Raw genomic sequence first — 18,222 nt, forward strand, 5'->3', positions numbered from 1 at the left:
AAAAAATCAGCTCCAGCTCTTCCAGACTTTACAAATGTAGGGTGCGCACACAGAGATTCTATTTCAATCAGAATTTTGGTCCAGTTTCAGCACAGAAACTGCCTTGGTTGCCCTCAGTCAGAAGAGAAATGGGAAATGTGTCCCTATTAATTCTCCTTGATCTTTAAACAGCTTTTGATACCACTGACTATGCTATCCTTCTGTCCCAGTTAGGGGTAGGTGACACTGCTTTGCCCTATTTGGATGATCGTTTCCAGAGGTTGATGCTTGGCAAGTGGTCTTTGGCCCCTAGAGCCTTCAGTGTGGAGTTCCTGAGGGTTCAGTGTTATCCCCTTTGGTGTTTAACATCTACAGGAAACTGTAGATGTTAAACTGTTGTCAGCAATATGCTGATAACACACAGCTCTACTTCTCCTTTACATCTGCAGGTGAGGCAGTGGATGTGTCGGACCGTTGTCTTGCTTCAGTAATGAACTGGATGAGAGCCAACAAACTGAAGCTCAGTTCATATATGACTAGGCACTGTTAGTAGGTGGTTCCCTAGACCAGATGGGTGGGAGCTTGCTTGCTCTTGATGGGGTAACACTCCCTCTGAAAGAGTGGGTATATAGCTTGCAGGTGCTCCTGGATCTTTTGCTGTTGCTTGAGGCTCAGGTGGCCTCGGCATGGAGTGGTTTCCATCAGCTCAGCTGGTGGCTCAGCTGCGCCCCTATCTGGACAGGGATAGCCTAACTTCTGTCATCTATACACTGGTGACCTCTAGGTTAGATTACTGCAATGCGTTATGCGTAGGGCTGCCTCTGAAGAAGGTTCGGAAACTTCAGCTGTTGCAGAATTCAGCGGCCAGGTTGCTCAGTGGAGCAAGACAGTTTGAGCATATTATGCTGATCCTGGCCCAACTGCACTGGCTGCCAATTAGTTTCTAGGCCCAATTCAAAGTGCTGAATTTGACCTATAAAGCCTTAGACATCTCAGGACCTCAATACCTCTAGGACCGCCTCTACCCATATGAATCGACCCAGACCCTGAGATCACCATCTGAGGCCCTTTGTCGTGTGCCTCCTCCATGAGAAATCCGGAGGGTGGCAACACGAGAATGGGCCTTTTCTGCAGTAGAATGCCCTCCCCAGGGAGGTTCACCTAGCGCCTTCACTGTACATCTTTAGGCGCCAGGCAAAAATGTTCCTCTTCAACCAGGCCTTTTCCCTGATTGACATTATGTGTCCTTTTAAATGTGTTGTGGAAGCAAGGTGGTCATTGTTTTGTTCTTGTTTTTATTAAGTATTTTGTATTTTTATGCTGTGAACCACCCTGAGATCTTTGATAAATAAATAAAATAAATATATAAACAGTAGCTTTGAGAGTTGTTGAAGATATATGCTTTCAGTAGCCATTGGAATGATTCCCTTGCACATGGTGCGTTCACTCACTCACTCTCAGGTTTTTTGGAAGACTACAAAAACCTGAAAAGCCTATGACTAGAGATTATAATCGGATGAGATATCCACAGTCTTAGCAGGCAGATTTCTGTTATACTACCTTCTGCTCTCAGTTGTCTTAATGAAGCTTTGAGAAATTAAACAATTACATGGCCGTCACTTTCTTTGTAAAGTTGCTTGTTCTGTGTCTGTGGCTGAATAGTTTTTAAAATAGTGAAGTTGAAGTGCAGGCTGTAGTTAACCCTCGGTGACCTTTACTTGAACGGCTTATAGTTTGCTCATTTTGTCTAGACTTTTTAGTAACTGGTTTATTATGAAACTATCTAATACAAGCCATTTATTTTGTCTAGTCCACTGCTAGTGAAGAGGGGCAACTGGAGAGGGGCTATCACTATAACTTGATCCCGTTTGCTGATCACTACCTTATAAGAATGATATTTGGATATTAAGAAGACAGGTTGTACTGGGTGTAGTCAAAGTGAGATGAATCTCTTAAACATCGAATAAGAGCAGACTAAGAATTAGAATGCACAGTTGAGATTAACTCTTAGACTTTGGTATAGAATTATAAATCCTTGAAGTATTTATTTTGACTGATAACGGGTGTTTAGGTGTGATAATATTGTACATCTATTTCAAATTGTGCTTGCAGTACTGCTTGATTAAAGAATACAATCTTTATGCTCCCTCTGTTGTGTGAATGGTCTGCTGTTGCGGAAACTGATTTACTCAACTGGGCTGAAATTTAGTGGTTCCTGAGTGTATATAAATTAAGAAAAACCAAGCATCTACCTTTGAAAGGAAGTGTATGATCATTCAGTATTATTTTATTCAATTTACTTGAGATTTAACAGCCAAGGTGCTAAAAGCATCAGTTCTGCTCTCTCGCTCTCTATTTTGTAATCATGATTCTTTAGTTTCTACCTAGTTTAGTTTCCCTTGTTTCCATCTGAAGCTTGTGGTGACTCACTTAATTTGAGAATTAGCAAATGGTTGGTTTAGGGGGAAATTTGACATTAAATGTGTTGCTCCTGTGAACTCACATCTCTCAGGTCCATGTTTGATGCTAATTAATGAACTTCCTTGTAGCCTACAGAGTTGGCATGAACAGTAACTACATGACCTTCCTGACACATGGCACCTCTGTTCAAATATTATTTGAATAGAATGAAACCATTGGGAGCATAAGATAAGAAAACATGAACATTAGTACAGTATTTGAAGTAGGCATATGTGCTAATCATGAAGGCGTTCCAATTGAAGATGGTCTCTGTATGACATTCAGTGTGTATTGTGTGTAGCAGCCCTGAGACTCTCCCATGGTGACTGTTCTCTGTTCTGTTCCCCTGTTGTAACTGCTCATCCCTTAGTCTCCATACCTTTATCTTCATTCTCTCTTGCCTCCCTTCTTTGGCCAAGAAACTCCCACCTCTTGTAAGGTGGACTATTTGCAATTGTATGTGCAAATTTACATTCTTTGTATAGGTCTTTAATTGGGATTCCTTTTTATAAAAGGAGGAATCATTAGAATGCATACAGTCGGCGTATTGATCACAATATTGTTAGTTTCTTCTGTGTAAAATGCATTTTTCCTCCCATTATCTGTAGTGTAATCATCCTATGGGCCGTGTCCAGAAAGTGGTGTTGGGGGATGAGTGTTCAGACCCCTGGGCTCTCACTTGTGGGGGTGTCTCAGGGTTCTGTCCTCTCCCCCATGCTTTTTAATATCTGTATGAAGCCGCTGGGAGAGATCATCAGGGGTTTTCGGCTGGGTGTTCATCAGTATGCAGATGACACCCAGCTCTACCTCTCTTTTAAATCAGAACCAGTGAAGGTGGTGAATGTCCTGTGTGAGTGCGTGGAGGTGGTTGGAGGATGGATGGCGGCTAACAGTTTGGGGTTGAATCCTGACAAGACAGAAGTACTGTTTTGGGGGGACAGCGGGCGGGTGTGGGGGACTCCCTGGTCCTGAATGGGGTAACTGTGCCCCTGAAGGACCAGGTGCACAGCCTGGGAGTCATTTTGGACTCATAGCTGTCCATGGAGGCGCAGGTTAATTCTGTGTCCAGGGCGGCTGTCTACCAGCTCCATCAGGTACACAGGCTGAGACCCTACCTGCCCATCAGATGTCCCATCAGATGTCCAGGAAATAAGCAGCTATCCTATTTTTAAAAGACAGCTGAAGACAGCCCTGTTTGGGGAAGTTTTTAATATTTAATGCTATATTGTTTTTAACACTTGATTGGGAGCCGCCCAGAGTGGCTGGGGAAACTCAGCCAGATGGGCAGGGTATAAATAATAAATAATTATAATTATTATTTTGTTTGCCACCTTGATTTTTCCTGCAGACTCCCTAACTTGACCATTAGGACCCAAATATTTGGTACTAGCAAAATTCGTTTCGTAAAATTCATCATTTTTATTTGTAAAAAACCCACGCTCTGTTCTTTGTCCTCTGACTCCAGTTTAAAGTAATAATTTCATAAAGTAATAAATGTTAAGAACAAAATCATAAGTAACACAAATAATAGAATAAAATCAGCCTTTCACTTTCCTGAATTTAAGCGTCCCACTACCTTAAAAAGCCTGATGAAAAGACAAGTCTTCGGCTGGTACCTAAAACTGGATAATATTGGTTCCAACTAAACCTCTAGAGGGGAGCATGTTCCCCTGCAGGGGTGCTATTATGGAGAAGGCCATCTGGGTTTAATCAAGGTTTACCATCATGATTTAATATGCGATATTTTAAGATAAAGCAGTACAGAAGAGAGTGAATATTTAGATAAAAAGAATATTGTGATATCTTAAAGACTAATACATTTATTATGGCATTATGCCATAATAAAATTTTTAGTCTTTAAGGACTTTGTTGTTTTTGCTGTTGCAAACTTACACGGCTATCCCTCTGGAAGTTGTTAATTTAAATAGATGATTACCTTTCAATAAATAAGATCCAAGCTGCTGTTTTCACCTGTTTAGTTAGTGCATATTCCACTTCCAATCTTATTTGGAGGGGGAAGCATTTACCCAGCTGCTCTGTAGAGTCTGTTGGCAAATTAGACCCCGGGGCTCTCGTTACTGCAGTTTCCCTAGAGTCTATCTGAGTGCACATCTCCTCTAAAAGCAGGACAACAAGGAGAAGCACTACTGATAGTCCAAAAAATTATATGAATTTTTCATCCAAAATATTCAAAAAGTCACAAAGGGGAGTACTACAATCCCAATATTTCTTTGGGATTTTGAGCTATATCGTATATAGAAAAATAATTTAACACAAGATATTGTTTGCTGTTGCTGGTACGCTCTCTCCGTTTGCAGCAGTGAAAATGATTTATAGGTGGCTGCTGTTACATAAGTGTAGAACCCTTTTCTTGTTTTTTGGTCAATGCGCGATTCTGCATTTGAAAGGTTAATAGCCATGTTACCCCACAAGCACCATTTCACTTTGGGGCTAGTCCAGGATTATAAAATGAGGTCCCGCATGCAGTCGTCGGTGTGTTGCATTTACGGTTCACTGGCTCACAGCAAGTTATTTCTGGCCTGATTCCAAGCATCAGGTCATTGTTGCTAAGGCGAGCTCTGCCTGAACACCAGACACCTGCACATAGGACAAGTAACAGAGGATGTGCTTTAGCAAACATTTACTTCTTTTTCTTGGTGTTTCATCAGACCTTGGTGATACAGTATTGACAATTTTCAGCTACAGCAAAGTACCGTATTTTTTGCCCTATAGGACGCACTTTTCCCCCTCCAAAAATGAAGGGAAAATGTGTGTGCGTCCTATGGGGCGAATGCAGGCTTTCGCTGAAGCCTGGAGAGCGAGAGGGGTCAGTGCGCACCGACCCCTCTCGCTCTCCAGGCTTCAGGAAGCTATCCACAAGCTATGCTTCGGGCTTCGCGCAGCTTCCGCAGCCTGCTGCCTGGAGCGCGGGGCGCGCTGAAGCCGTGGGGGGGGGGATAATTTTTTTTCTTTATCCCCCCCCCAAAAAACTCGGTGCGTCCTATGGGCCGGTGCGTCCTATAGGGCGAAAAATACGGTATTTTACAGTCCCACCAGAAAAACCTTTCTGATGAAGCTACTTCTTGTTTCTGCACTGACACGGTGATAGCTGTATGGGTGTTTCTAACCAGTACAAAGGTGTTGCAGCTTAAATCAATACATTTGCTTGTACAGAATTTCAGACCTTGAGACTATCCTGTCCTAATAGGAAGCTTCTGCTGTTGAGATTTTTTTTGCTAATTCCCCTGCTGTTGAGAAATGTTTGCTAATTCCCGCTATTGGGTGTTAGTACACACCACAGCAAAATATTATTGGGTATATGCTTACTTGATTCTTGGAACTGGCCAGGCCTTCTGGGCTTCACTATAGCCTAGCATGCACTGAGAGGGCAACCCTAGGCTAGAACATACCCAGTATTTTTCCATGGTTGTATGTTACAGGGGAATATTAGTACTGTAATGTAGGTAAAGATTGATTCGGGTGGTTTCCCCCCCCCAGGGAAATTCATCTGCTTCCACTGGCATTTATTCCTATTTTTAAAAAAAGAATACCCTCTCTTTGAATCAGTGTCTCTCCCTGGTAAATCTTGGAAGCTTATTGGGGTTCCCAATATATTGTGTTATGAAACTCTGCAGATTGATTGAGATGAATCTCTGTGGCACAATGGGTCAGTGCACCTGGCTGTTAACCATAATGTTGGTGGTTGGAGCCCACCCAGAGACAGTGTTCGAAACCTCCATTGTCCTAGGTGCATTTTGTGGCCGGGAATTTCATTAGTGCAAGCAGTTTCTGAGCTCTGGGCACAGTACTGTGCCTAAGGTTTCAGATTAAAAAGGCAGAGTAGAAAGAAAGGAGGACCTTTTTCTGCCTCCCTACTTCCAGCTACTCTCTGAAGACTAGAAAAGAGACCCTCTTAAGAATATTAGGGGAGTGGGCTGGGGAAGGATTATACCATGTGAAAAAGGAACATAATATTTTAGCTGCAGTTAATTGATTTTCAGCTTTGTACTTTTGTTATAAAAAAGCGCACCTAGACATTCCATTGTTCTGCCCATAACCTAGGTTTAAGGTGCCATTTAGCTCCTAGCTTTCATATCTCAGTTTCTAACGCTGCCCAAGGATGGTTGTGGACAGGATTCCTGTATTGCAGGGGGTTGGACTAGATCATCCTTGGGATCCCTTCCAACTCTTCCTTTCTATGATTCTGTGAGTACCATATTTGTGAGAGCCTTCCTGGACCCATGAAATAAAAGATAAAGGGAGGTAAAGGGACCCCTGACCATTAGGTCCAGTCGTGACCGACTCTGGGGTTGCAGCGCTCATCTCGCTTTATTGGCTGAGGGAGCCAGCGTTTGTCCGCAGGCAGCTTCTAGGTCATGTGGCCAGCATGACTAAGCCGCTTCTGGCGAACCAGAGCAGCGCATGGAAATGCCATTTACCTTCCCGCCAGAGTGGTACCTATTTATCTACTTGCACTTTGACGTGCTTTCGAACTGCTAGGTTGGCAGGAGCAGGGACCAAGCAATTGGAGCTCACCCCGTCGCGGGGATTCGAACTGCCGACCTTCTGATCGGCAAGTCCTAGGCTCTGTGGTTTACCCCCCGGCGCCACCCGCGTCCCATACCCATGAAATACACACCCATTAAACAGAAGAGCACAGCTTGTCTTTATAAGAGTTTGCCAACTTTCCATGAGGAAAGACAATGAACATTAACTTAGCCTATTTATAAAGGGTTACGTCTCTGTAAGAACACTTCAGTGGTATACAACAACAAAAGGAACAACAATTAAGATGCCCAGTGCATACTTCCTGCTCTGTCACATCGTTCTGTTCCATGTGGAGCAGTTTTTCTGTGATTCATCATTGTGATAGTTGTATCTGTCTTTATAATTGTATATTTTATTGTTGTATCCAACCATGGGACATTATGGTGAAGGGTAGGTAAGAAATCTTATAAATCAATAAATAAATGGAATTCTAGATAAATATGGGAATGGGCCTGTAAATATGGGAATGGCGTGTAAGTCTATAAGGTTACAGCAATAATACTAAAAGCCCTGCTACAAAAGTAGTTTCTGAAGCTTTGCCCTTGGTGTCCTTGATTCCCATTAGAACAGAGTTTTTCTATTGGTCTGTTGGATAAGCAGTTAGTTGTGTGTCTGCTGAAGAACAGGACTGTGCTAGAGTTGTAACCTGCACTGTGTTGTGTTTCTCTTCCAGTAAACGAATTCACGGTGATCAGAAAGAAGTTCAAATGCCCCTACTGCAGTTTCTCAGCCATGCACCAGTGTATCCTGAAGAGGCATATGCGATCCCACACTGGAGAACGGCCCTATCCTTGTGAAATTTGTGGGAAGAAATTCACCCGCCGGGAGCACATGAAACGGCATACCTTGGTAAGTCTGGCGCCTTTGGAGTTGCTCCGAAGGGCAGGGGGCAGCTGGAAAACGCAGGAGTGGTTTGCGACTGAGAACATGAAAGGTGATGTTTTATGTGCACATGTTCCTTTCTCTGTCTGTGAAAGGAAGAGAAAGTGAAAGTGAACTTTCAAGGCTTTGTTCCTCCCATTTTGTGGACGTGCATGGAAAGAAGGAATCAGCTGCTTGGGGAGCCCATATGGTTCTAAGGAAGAAGACATGTTTTAATTCAGGGAGATGGGATGGGTCAGTTGACACTGGGTCTCTTACAACAATTCTGTGTTTGGACACTGTCCATATGAAAGAGTTTGATACCAATCATAGAAATGTAAGCCAGATCTTTCTCGTTACATTGCTGCTATGCTTGTTAACCCTTGAGCCAAATGCATGATGGATTTTCTCACTATGAGGTGTCTTGAAGGGAGGCGTATGTATATGCTGTCCTGCTGTTTCTTACGGGCTGTTGGGCCCAAGAAATTGTCATGACAGATGACAGTGATGTTTGTTAAAAGTCTGTAAGGATGTAAAGAAACGTCATTGTCAAGCTACATATCGATCAGCTGGCAATCAAAATGCTTTTTAAGAGGCTGCATTTTGACCATCCACATATCCTAAAAAAGAAGGCGACTTCATATATTTCTGTGTGGACCTTATTCTTGCTCTTAATGTATTTCAATACTGTGTGCTCCTGCCCCTCCCACAGCTGAACCGCACATCTCCTGTGTTAGAACTAGCAGTTAACACACACACACACACACACACACACACACACACACTCTTATATTATTTGGGTGCAATATATTGTACTGTTATCCTCAGCTGCACTAATGCCACCTTAACATTCAGCAGATTTCCCCACCTTCTAGAAAGGCATTGGCTAATATGGGCTCCGGTCAAGTTAGTGGTTCCATAATTTGCTGTCTGAAGTCCAAGTGAAATTTGGATTCTCTTGTTATCAGAAATACAGACCGAACTGTCTCTTTGGTAGAGCTGGTCTTTAAACATTTTTTTACACCTTTTGGTAGGAGGATTGAAGGATAGAAGCCATGTACTTGAGTAACTAAGCTTTTGGTTGTGAAGGGAAAATACCCACTTCCTTCTGTGCAGTGTCCAAAATATACATCAGGCTGTACTTTCTGCAGACAACCTGTCTTTCTCCCAGCTGCCTCCTGATAGGACTTTCTTTTCACCTTTGAGGGGAAAGTTTGTTATATAGACAGCTGATACACCTCTGGCTGCCTAAGGCAGGTGCGAATGCTGCGTCTTAGTTTGCCAAATGGCGGCATTTATAGACAAGATGGGCAGCTAGCCTGCACTGCTGAAGCAGCAATATTGAAGGGGCTCCTGTTATCTGTTGCCATAGTACCCAAAACCCCACTGCCTTCTCCTTCCTTCCGTGAATGCTTGTCCATTCGGATGAGTGCCCAGCCATCTGGTCGTGGGACTGGTTGCTCCCTGAGATGCCCCTTGATTTGCATCCTTTGGGCTGGAGTTAGTCATATGCCACTCAGTAGCCCCTGAGCTTCATCCAGCTACTCTTTCTTTCTTTCTTTCTTTCTTTCTTTCTTTCTTTCTTTCTTTCTTTCTCTCTCTCTCTCTCTCTCTCTCTCTCTCTCTCTCTCTCTCTAAGGCCTATTCTTTTAAGGCCTGTAGTTTGTTGTTACATGGTGGACTTCTTGCACTGTTTTATTTGTGTCGTTTCAAATGTTATTTTATTTAATTTGTAGGTTGCCTTGCCTTTCGAGGCTCAGGGCAAATAATAACCATTACATTTGAAAACAAAATACAATTAAATTAAAATAATCTCCCCTAGTTTAACCCTAGACACTAAATCCTAGCTCAGAACAAACATTGATATGGTACTTCTTCAAAATTATAAAATCAAACCTCCACTTTTTAGTCACTTTTGGCAGTATGAGTGTGAGTGATGACAATAAAGGGGCACACAGATGGGAGATTGTCCATTTTGAATTTTTGTTATGAACCTTCCAGTGTTAAAATGAGCATTGCCTGGCCATCCTAATCTGTGCAAGGGTAACTAAAATATAGCTTCTGAAACTCATAGCCTTGTTTAGAGGCAACACAGTGGCATGTTCTGCTTTTATGCTTTCAAGGTTTCCTGCATCTATTCCTGATTGCTGGCAGACGAAATCATGTTAGAACAAAATGAAGAAATTCGAGACAGCTGCTTTGAAAAGAAAAACAAAAAACTTCACTAGTTGTTGCAATGTGATCTAGCTGCCATTGCACCATAAAGTCTCTTACTTGCAGACCCACCTGCCTTAACTTTGTCTTTCCTCCCTGCTCCCCTTATCAAGGTCCACAGCAAAGACAAAAAATACGTCTGCAAAGTGTGCAACCGAGTGTTTATGTCTGCAGCCAGCGTGGGGATTAAGCACGGTTCCCGCCGCCATGGCATTTGCACAGATTGTTCTGGCCAAGGCATGGCCAGCCACTTGGATGCCAGCGGAGGAGATGGCTCCCCTGACGAATTGTACGGCACAGAAGAAGGCCCATATATGGAAGATCCTGACGACCTCAAAGCAGAAGGAGATGAAGACATGGGGGGTGACGATGACATAAAATGGAAAGATGACATAGAAATTTCACAAGACGACGTGATTTTGGAAGATGACAAAGATGACATTGACTCTCCACAGGAGAATGAAAACTGTGAGGATACCGACAAGGATTTCACTTGGATTTCTTAGGGATTTTTGTTCTGCTCAATCTGTTTGGGATGGGGCAAGGAAGAGGAAGGTTGTGTTGGGAAAGCTCAAGTAGCCTTGCTAATTTCCTTGTGTACAAAAATGTCTTGTGTGTGGAGCATTTTCCCCCCCAAGCAAACAAGCTCTTTATTTCTTCCCTCCAGATACTGTATCAGCAAACATTTCCCCTGAAACGTTTCCACTTTCTTGCCTGTTGCCCTTCACATGGTCCTGAAATGCGTAGAATCATGTCCTTGTCTTTCAGTGAGAGCCAACCAGATTGTATGCAGGCCCCATGGAGCTTCCACCCTCAAATTTTCCTCTACTGTCAGCTTGAAATATGGAGGACTCTTACTTCTCAAACAATAATTACCAAAACATTTTGAAACAACTCTGCTTCCAGCAGCCAGGGATTTGTGACAAGTTTACCCATGGTAAAGTCCGAGACGTGGGTGGTGCTGTGGTCTAAACCCCTGAGCTTCTTGGGCTTGCCGATTGGAACAGGCATCCCCAACCTGTGGCCCTCCAGATGTTTTGGCCTACAACTCCCATGATCCCTAGCTAACAGGACCAGTGGTCAGGGATGATGGGAACTGTAGTCCAAAACATCTGGAGGGCCGAAGGTTGGGGATGCCTGGATTGCAAGGTCCGTGGTTCGAATTCCCGCAACGGGGTGAGCTCCTGTTGCTCTGTCCCAGCTCCTGCCAACCTAGCAGTTGGAAAGCATGCTGGTGCAAGTAGATAAATAGGTACCACTGCGGCAGGAAAGCAAACGGCATTTCCATGCTCTCTGGTTTCCGTCACAGTGTTCCACTGCGCCAGAAGCGGTTTAGTCATGCTGGCCACATGACCCGGAAAGCTGTCTGCGGACAAACGGCGGCTCCCTTGGCCTGAAAGTGAGATGAGCACCGCAATCCCATACGCCTTTGACTGGACTTAACCGTCCAGGGGTCCTTTACCTTTTTTTACCTTCCCCATGGTAAACAGAGCAGTGTGAGCATTTCAGGACTTTTCCCTTTAATAATGCAACTCTTTCAGTAAGCCAGAGAGATCAATAGCCTTTCAGGTCTATAGTCTTCACTAGAACTGGGACACTTGCCCTCCGGTCAATTGAGCAAAGGATTCAGTTGCCCATTGGCATTTGTAATATAAAGATACCCTCCTCTGAGGTTTGATTTGTGATGCTATATGATGCAGGGATATTTGCTGCAAAAGTGTCCCCTAGTGGCCAAGTCTTGTAAATGCACTTTTCTTCTGGTGTGGCTGTCTTTCTCTCTTGTTCAGTGACATATGGCAATATTCAGCGTACCACCTTCTTTGCCAAGTTCTGCCAAGCTCTGTTAGAACGTACCCATGTGGGGTATTTTTTGTAAGGTCTTGGACGCATTAATTTTTCACGGCAAGTGTACCAATCCCTGCTATCATACACGTTTGTGTCATAGTTCCCTCTGAAGAATCAGGGATTGCTCTGCCAGGTGGAAAGGTAAATTGTCCATCACCAGTGGCAGAACTCTGGGTGCCAGTAAGGACAGCAGAGTGGGAAACAGGAGGTGTGGCACAATGCACCCAGAAGTTACCCTGTGTCCGCCTCATTTGAAATTGAGAGGAACTGCACAAGAAATATGAAAGGTGAGCATTGAAAAGGGCAGATTTCAGATTTCTTTGGCAGCCCCGAGAGAATGGCACAAACTCCCCAAATGACCTGAGTTCTTCCTTCTCTTCTTTGGCTACTGCTTCTGTGCTTCAAGTGTAGTGCCAGACCGTTTGTTGTGGGTGCATCTATGTCCCTGAATCTGGAAAATTCGGACTATGTATTTAAGCATCCAAGCAGATCTTCCACATCTTGTCTACCAGTTGTGGCCGCAGGCTTGTACCCTGCAGCACCCACGGAGAAGTGTCTAGGGTCATGATCCTAAGAACTGGCGAGTTGTATGTTTCATAGTTGGCTACTGCTGCTTTTCTGGTGCAGCTTGAAATAGTAAACTGGCCTGTACATTTTATCTTTGGAACAGATTTTTATGCAGAATAATGTGTGTGCTACCAATTGTGCTTGAAACCTGCCACAGGAAGCAGCCTTCAGAGGAAGGAAATTGAATATAAAAGGTGCTATTATTGTTATTTTTTGGTGCAGCAAGGACAACAGGCTTCTGAGATTGTGTACAGATGATCATTTCTAAAGAGCAATGGAAGTGTCTTCTCTGCACTGGAGTTCACTGGAGGGGCAAAATCTTACTAATGCCTAGCATTTACTTCCAATTGCAGCTACTTCTCCATATAAGACAATGAAGGGCATGGAACCGATTAGATAAGAATGAAAAAGCACCTGGTTTTCATCAGTTAACTCCCAAATGAAACCTTGAATAGCAGGTCATTGCTGTGAAAGACAGGGAGCAGATTCCACTTCCTGTTTTTTATTTTTCCTTTTTCTTGTAAAGAGAGTGTATAAGCATATTATTTAATGTACATATATTAAAAAACACACACATTGCAATTGATTTCAGAACTGTTCCACAGATGATCACTAGTGTTCCTTGTCATGGGCACCATCACACTAGGTGCTAAGGAAGGTCACACGCCTTATGGCAGCAGTTGTCAGTCATGCTGCTTAATGCTCGTTTCGGCCTTCAAACATACACTGCTTGAAGTACTACAGAAATCTGCAAACATATTCATAGAAAACTTTTTTAAAAAAAAGAATAACAAAAAAAATAGCTGGACAGCAATTGCTAAGCCTGTACAGTATGGCTTCAAATTCTTCAGGGCTATCCTCTGTACACAGCCTGAGGACAGAGCTTGCAAAAAATAATAGTCCCAAAACAAAACCGTGCAAACAAAAAAACCACCACCACCACGCATGTTTCTCCTCTGGAAGAACATCAAAGCCAGCTTTTCTGAATCCAAAGAAGACAAACCCCAGTGGTGACAACCTTTCAATGTTAAAATGCCTTTCACTGAAGATACTAACCCTTCACTGACGTGTTTAATGCAAGAATTTCCATCTGGTCTTGCACTAATGAACAGCTTCCTTTCAAGAGCTTTGCTGGTGTAAACCACACCATTTCATTGACACTTGTTTCAGTGCTTTATTCATGGGTCACTGTGTTAATGTTTCAGCTTCCTTTACTTGGATAAATCTCAGGCTAATAAAGAGAACTGAGAGGGAAATTCACTCATTTTATTTTTCTACGCACTTCTTTTCTTCCTCTCCATCCGTTGTCACTCCCCACCATTTCGTAAGACCACATTCACTGGTGTATTTTAGGCTGTCTTGCTGAAATTACTCCATGCTCTTAGTGCTTCACTAGCTCAAAGAAAAGTTTTATTATGTGAATGTGGAATGCTCTGCTGCTAGACAAGGGTACAGAATTGTTTTTATTTAGCCAGGGAAACATGGCCAATAACCAAATACTTTAATATTCTCAAGGGAGAGTGCAGGGCGGGGGCTAGAATCCAAGACTCTTCTTGCATTTGAGCTTGTTGTACAGCCTCATTCTATTTCAACTGGAAGACAAATGTTTTAATACTGGACTTTCATAAACACCTTTATAAATGCTGCAGGAAAAAAAGCTATGCACAATGGAGACCTTGGTTCTAGAAAATGCTGGAGCAGTTCTAGAAAATGCTGGAGATTTGAGTTTCTTGACTCCCTTTTCACTGTCATCATCTTGTATGGAACAAAGGACATCAGGAATTGAGGAGTCCTAGTGTTTGGCATGAATAAAGCTTTTTTGTTTGGGGGGCACACTCCTGAATTTAAGACATTCCATTTTCCTCCCACTTTGACTTGACAGTTGGATTTCACACACAAACCAACCCTTGCTGGCCATATCTGCGAAGTGGTTCCCTGTGTACTCAGTTTGGCTTGTTAGTACTTAAACCAAAAGTGCAGGAAACCTTCCATGAAAGTGAGGTGGTGGGAAGTAATTTTCACTTTCTCTTGAACCTTCCTGGCCCCTCCTTCTCTCCACTCTACCTTGGGAACTTTGGTTATTATGTAGACTGCCAATTCCATGTTGCTGTCTTCATTGGTTCATATGTGGTGTGGTGATAGAATAGGGACAAAGGACCTTCATACATGCATCTTCTTTTTCTTTGGCGATCACTCGTAGCCGAGTAAGATTGTCTTCCATAAACACGGTTTTAACAATGAGTCCATAAGTGACTGTGGAGCCCAATTCTGGATCCACACGTCCTTCCACAGTGATGGTGCATCTATACCTAGATGATTCTCTAAAACACTAGGGAGTTATGAAAGTACCACTCATCCCTGAATTGACTTTCCGTGTTGCTTTTCCCTCATCTTGGTTAAACTTGATTTTGTATTCATTTTCCTCCCTGCCCCCCCCCCCGTGCTTGCTTGATTTAAAATAGTTTTCTTCCTCTCTCTAAATAGGAGCCACTTGTTTTTTATACATTTTATTAGTGTCATTTCTGTGCTATTTTGACTAAGTGGAAGCAACGAGACGCATGAAATGTGAATGTTTCAGCTTTCTCAGTGACAACATTGCAGATGTACACTGTATGTGTGTGCTGAGATCTCAGAAAAACCGCAAAGATCTTGGGAACTTCTTTTAAACACGATTTTAAAGAAGCTTGAGCTGTTTTGGGTTCTCGTACGAGTTTGGTTCTCTTCGCTGGGTTTTGCTCAGGATCTGTTCCTGATGGTCTGTGCCCTCTTCTGTCGCTTTGCTAGTCAAGTAGTTTTATCTGGAAGTGGACAGTGTCTCCAACCCTGCAGGTAGGCACTTAATTTTGATTACTCAAATGGGTGTCTGCTGTGTGCTTGTCTTTAAACAAAGCCTACATGGCTTGTGATTCACCAAACCACATTTCTGCACTCACCTGTAGGCTGCTAGAACAGGATCAAGGTCATGCTGGGCTGCTTTCATGCTGGGTAGGTGTGATTAAACATCAAAGAAGACCTTTTTGAGGGAAAGAGCTGTTTGACAGCAGAACAGACCCCTGCAGAAGGTGGTGGACTCTCCTTCCCTGGAGGCAATCCGTCGGGGATGCTTTCGTTGAGATCCCTGCATTTCAGGGGGTTGGACTAGATGACCCTCAGAATCCCTTCCAATTCTACGATTCTATGAATTAGATCAGTGCTTTGTTTTGCCAAGAAAATACAGCAAGCCCATTTGGGGTCTAGCAACCACTGTAAACTGTGAAGAAGATGCTGGCAAGGCTGCAAAGTATCAGCCGATCGGAGATGACTGATAGGTTTAGTGGTGTCTCTTAGACTGCCTATGGCAGGCATGGCCAAACTCTGGCCCTCCAGGTGTTTTGGGACTACAATTCCCATCATCCCCGACCACTGGTCCTGTTAGCAAGGGATGATGGGAATTGTAGTTCCAAACATCTGGAGGGCCGGTGTTTGCCTATGACTGCTATAGAGGATGTGACTCAGATGAGGTGATTGGCTGCAGTTACTTTTCTATGGTCTTTCCCCCACATTAGACTTTGGTAGGTTTGTGACTTGGAAGCTGTAAAGCAGCTATAAAGATTTTGCACCCTAGTATTAGAAATCAATTTCATTGATTTTAAGCATTTCACATGCATTTAAGATTCTGTGGTAAGCACGTTGCAATTAAGAATCTGAGCAGTGTTGCAATATATATATATATATATATATATATATATATATATATATATATATATTGTTTTAACCATATTGAGCTCCTAATCATTTCATCTTCCTGTTATTATTTTGCTTGTACCTTTTTTCATTGATTCATGCTGCTTTGATCATGATGTTGAGCTGGTCAGTGTGTTGTCCACTGAGTCCAGCATTGTTTCCTTGACTGGCAGCAGCCCTCCAAGACCACAGGCAGCAGTCTTCCCTTTGGCTCTGTTTAACTAGCATTACCAGGAATTGAACTCAGGACTTTTGCAAGCAAAAAATATGCATCTACCAGGAGGGAGGAGTGGCATTCTTTTCCCTGACGAATCATAATCCTGAGATTCCAAGTTTCATTTTTTAAGAACAAGAAGTTTCTAGCATTTATAGAACCTGAGCTATGAAACAAAACATGCATTCAGGGTGCTCTGCTCATGTTAAGATTGGCGTTTTGTGTTACCAAAAAAGAAGAAATGGAATTGTTCTGCGCACATGTGTATTTTAATCAGGGATTAACTTCCTTGTAGAATGCTGCCCTGCATTTCAAAGAGGCTTGTGCAGGAGAACATCCCCCTACAGCAGGGGGAGCAAAAAGGTTGATTGGGCTCTTCTCATCTCAGGCCATTGATCGTATGACTCAATGGGCAGTGTAATTTCTGCAGGCTAGGTAACATGAATTTTTATTTAGTTTGGGATTTATACCAGGAAGCTCTCTGGCATACATGTGTCTGAATTAAATGGGAGTTATTCAGGAGTGTGACTCCCATCCTTCTTAATGAGGTATGCCCAGGAGTGATGCCCCTGACTTGTGCCCAAAATTAGTATGTTTTGATTCCCTCTGAATTTGGCATATCTGGCCAAAAAGCTTGGCTACCTTCAGATAAGGCTCTTCACAATCATGCTTATGCTTCCAATGTTACACATCACCCCCCCCCCTTTAAAGTAAAAAGAGAGAAGCTCTAATAAAGTTGTTCAGTAACTGGAAACTTTGCAATATGATTGAAGATAATCTACTTTTAGTTCATTCTGTGACATGTGCAACTCTTTAAGCCATACTGAACTGGGTTTTTATTTTATTTGTTAAGGTTCTCTGTCGTATGGTTTGAATTTCTGCCTTGTTTATTTTTAAAGAATTCCTTCATAGGAAGGGATGCCATGTGTGTGTATGTGTGGGGGTGTGCTTTCATATATATAAATATAAATATATTTATTTTTCAGCGTGCTTAAACCTGTCTACTAAAATGTAACTAAAGCAAACAAAAAAGGGCAGTGTTTGAACATTGTTGATTATTTTTTTTGCTGGGAATATTCTATATTATACTGACTTTATATATTATAAACCTGTGTTTGTATTGCCAATGTTTAATATTTTGAGGGTGGGATATGGGGAGATTTTAGAACCCAGAAGTCAGTTGGGAAACGAGTGTGTGTTTGTACTGATTTTCTGTCATTGTAGTTCAGGTAACTATGACCTTATTTTCTAGATGATCTCACACTTTCCTGTCTGTCTAGGCGAGTGCCAGAGGTCTGCCAAGCCGATTACATTTACTTTGTCATGAGATTAACTTAGACATACTTGCAAAAATCAGTCTGTTTCAATAAATTGGGATATTGCTGCTAAAAGTATCGGTTTCTATTTTTAAGTTTCAACGCGCTTCTTACAATTTCCTGTTCTTGACCTGGGCTATTTGCAGATAGGGCAGGTGGGGTGTATGGAGACCTACTCCTATAGCAGAAAAAAATGTGGTGTGTGTGATCAAAATGAATACTTGATTCCCCTGCAAGCCCCAAAACTGACAGATGGAGGTGTGCACATACATTTCCCCCCCTACTGTCAACAGGGAGAAGCTTGCAGCCATGATCCCTTGACCACCTGGTCCTTGAGCTCATGGTGACCAACCCAAAAAAAGGGATCTTGGTGTCATAGTGGGTGACTCAGTGAACATGTTGCAGCAGCTGTGAAAAATGTGAATTCCATCTTACAAGTCATTTGGAAAAGGGGTGAAAATACAACCTGCAGTATCAACGTTGTCGTATGCCATG

General features: G+C 42.8%; 1 protein-coding gene across 1 annotated transcript in view; it reads left to right on the forward strand.

Annotated features, from left to right (window-relative positions):
- ZBTB46 (zinc finger and BTB domain containing 46) overlaps positions 1-13,060 on the forward strand; it is a 49,081-nt gene extending 36,021 nt beyond the window's left edge. The window contains exons 5-6 of the mRNA XM_053394540.1: positions 7,661-7,836; positions 10,176-13,060. Of these exons, the coding sequence (XP_053250515.1) occupies positions 7,661-7,836; positions 10,176-10,568 (569 nt within the window). The 3' untranslated portion in view covers positions 10,569-13,060. The remainder of the gene's footprint in view (positions 1-7,660; positions 7,837-10,175) is intronic.
- The last annotated feature ends 5,162 nt before the right edge of the window (positions 13,061-18,222 follow it).

The sequence above is a fragment of the Podarcis raffonei genome, chromosome 6, assembly GCF_027172205.1.
Source record: "Podarcis raffonei isolate rPodRaf1 chromosome 6, rPodRaf1.pri, whole genome shotgun sequence".
Classification (NCBI taxonomy): Eukaryota; Metazoa; Chordata; class Lepidosauria; order Squamata; family Lacertidae; genus Podarcis; species Podarcis raffonei.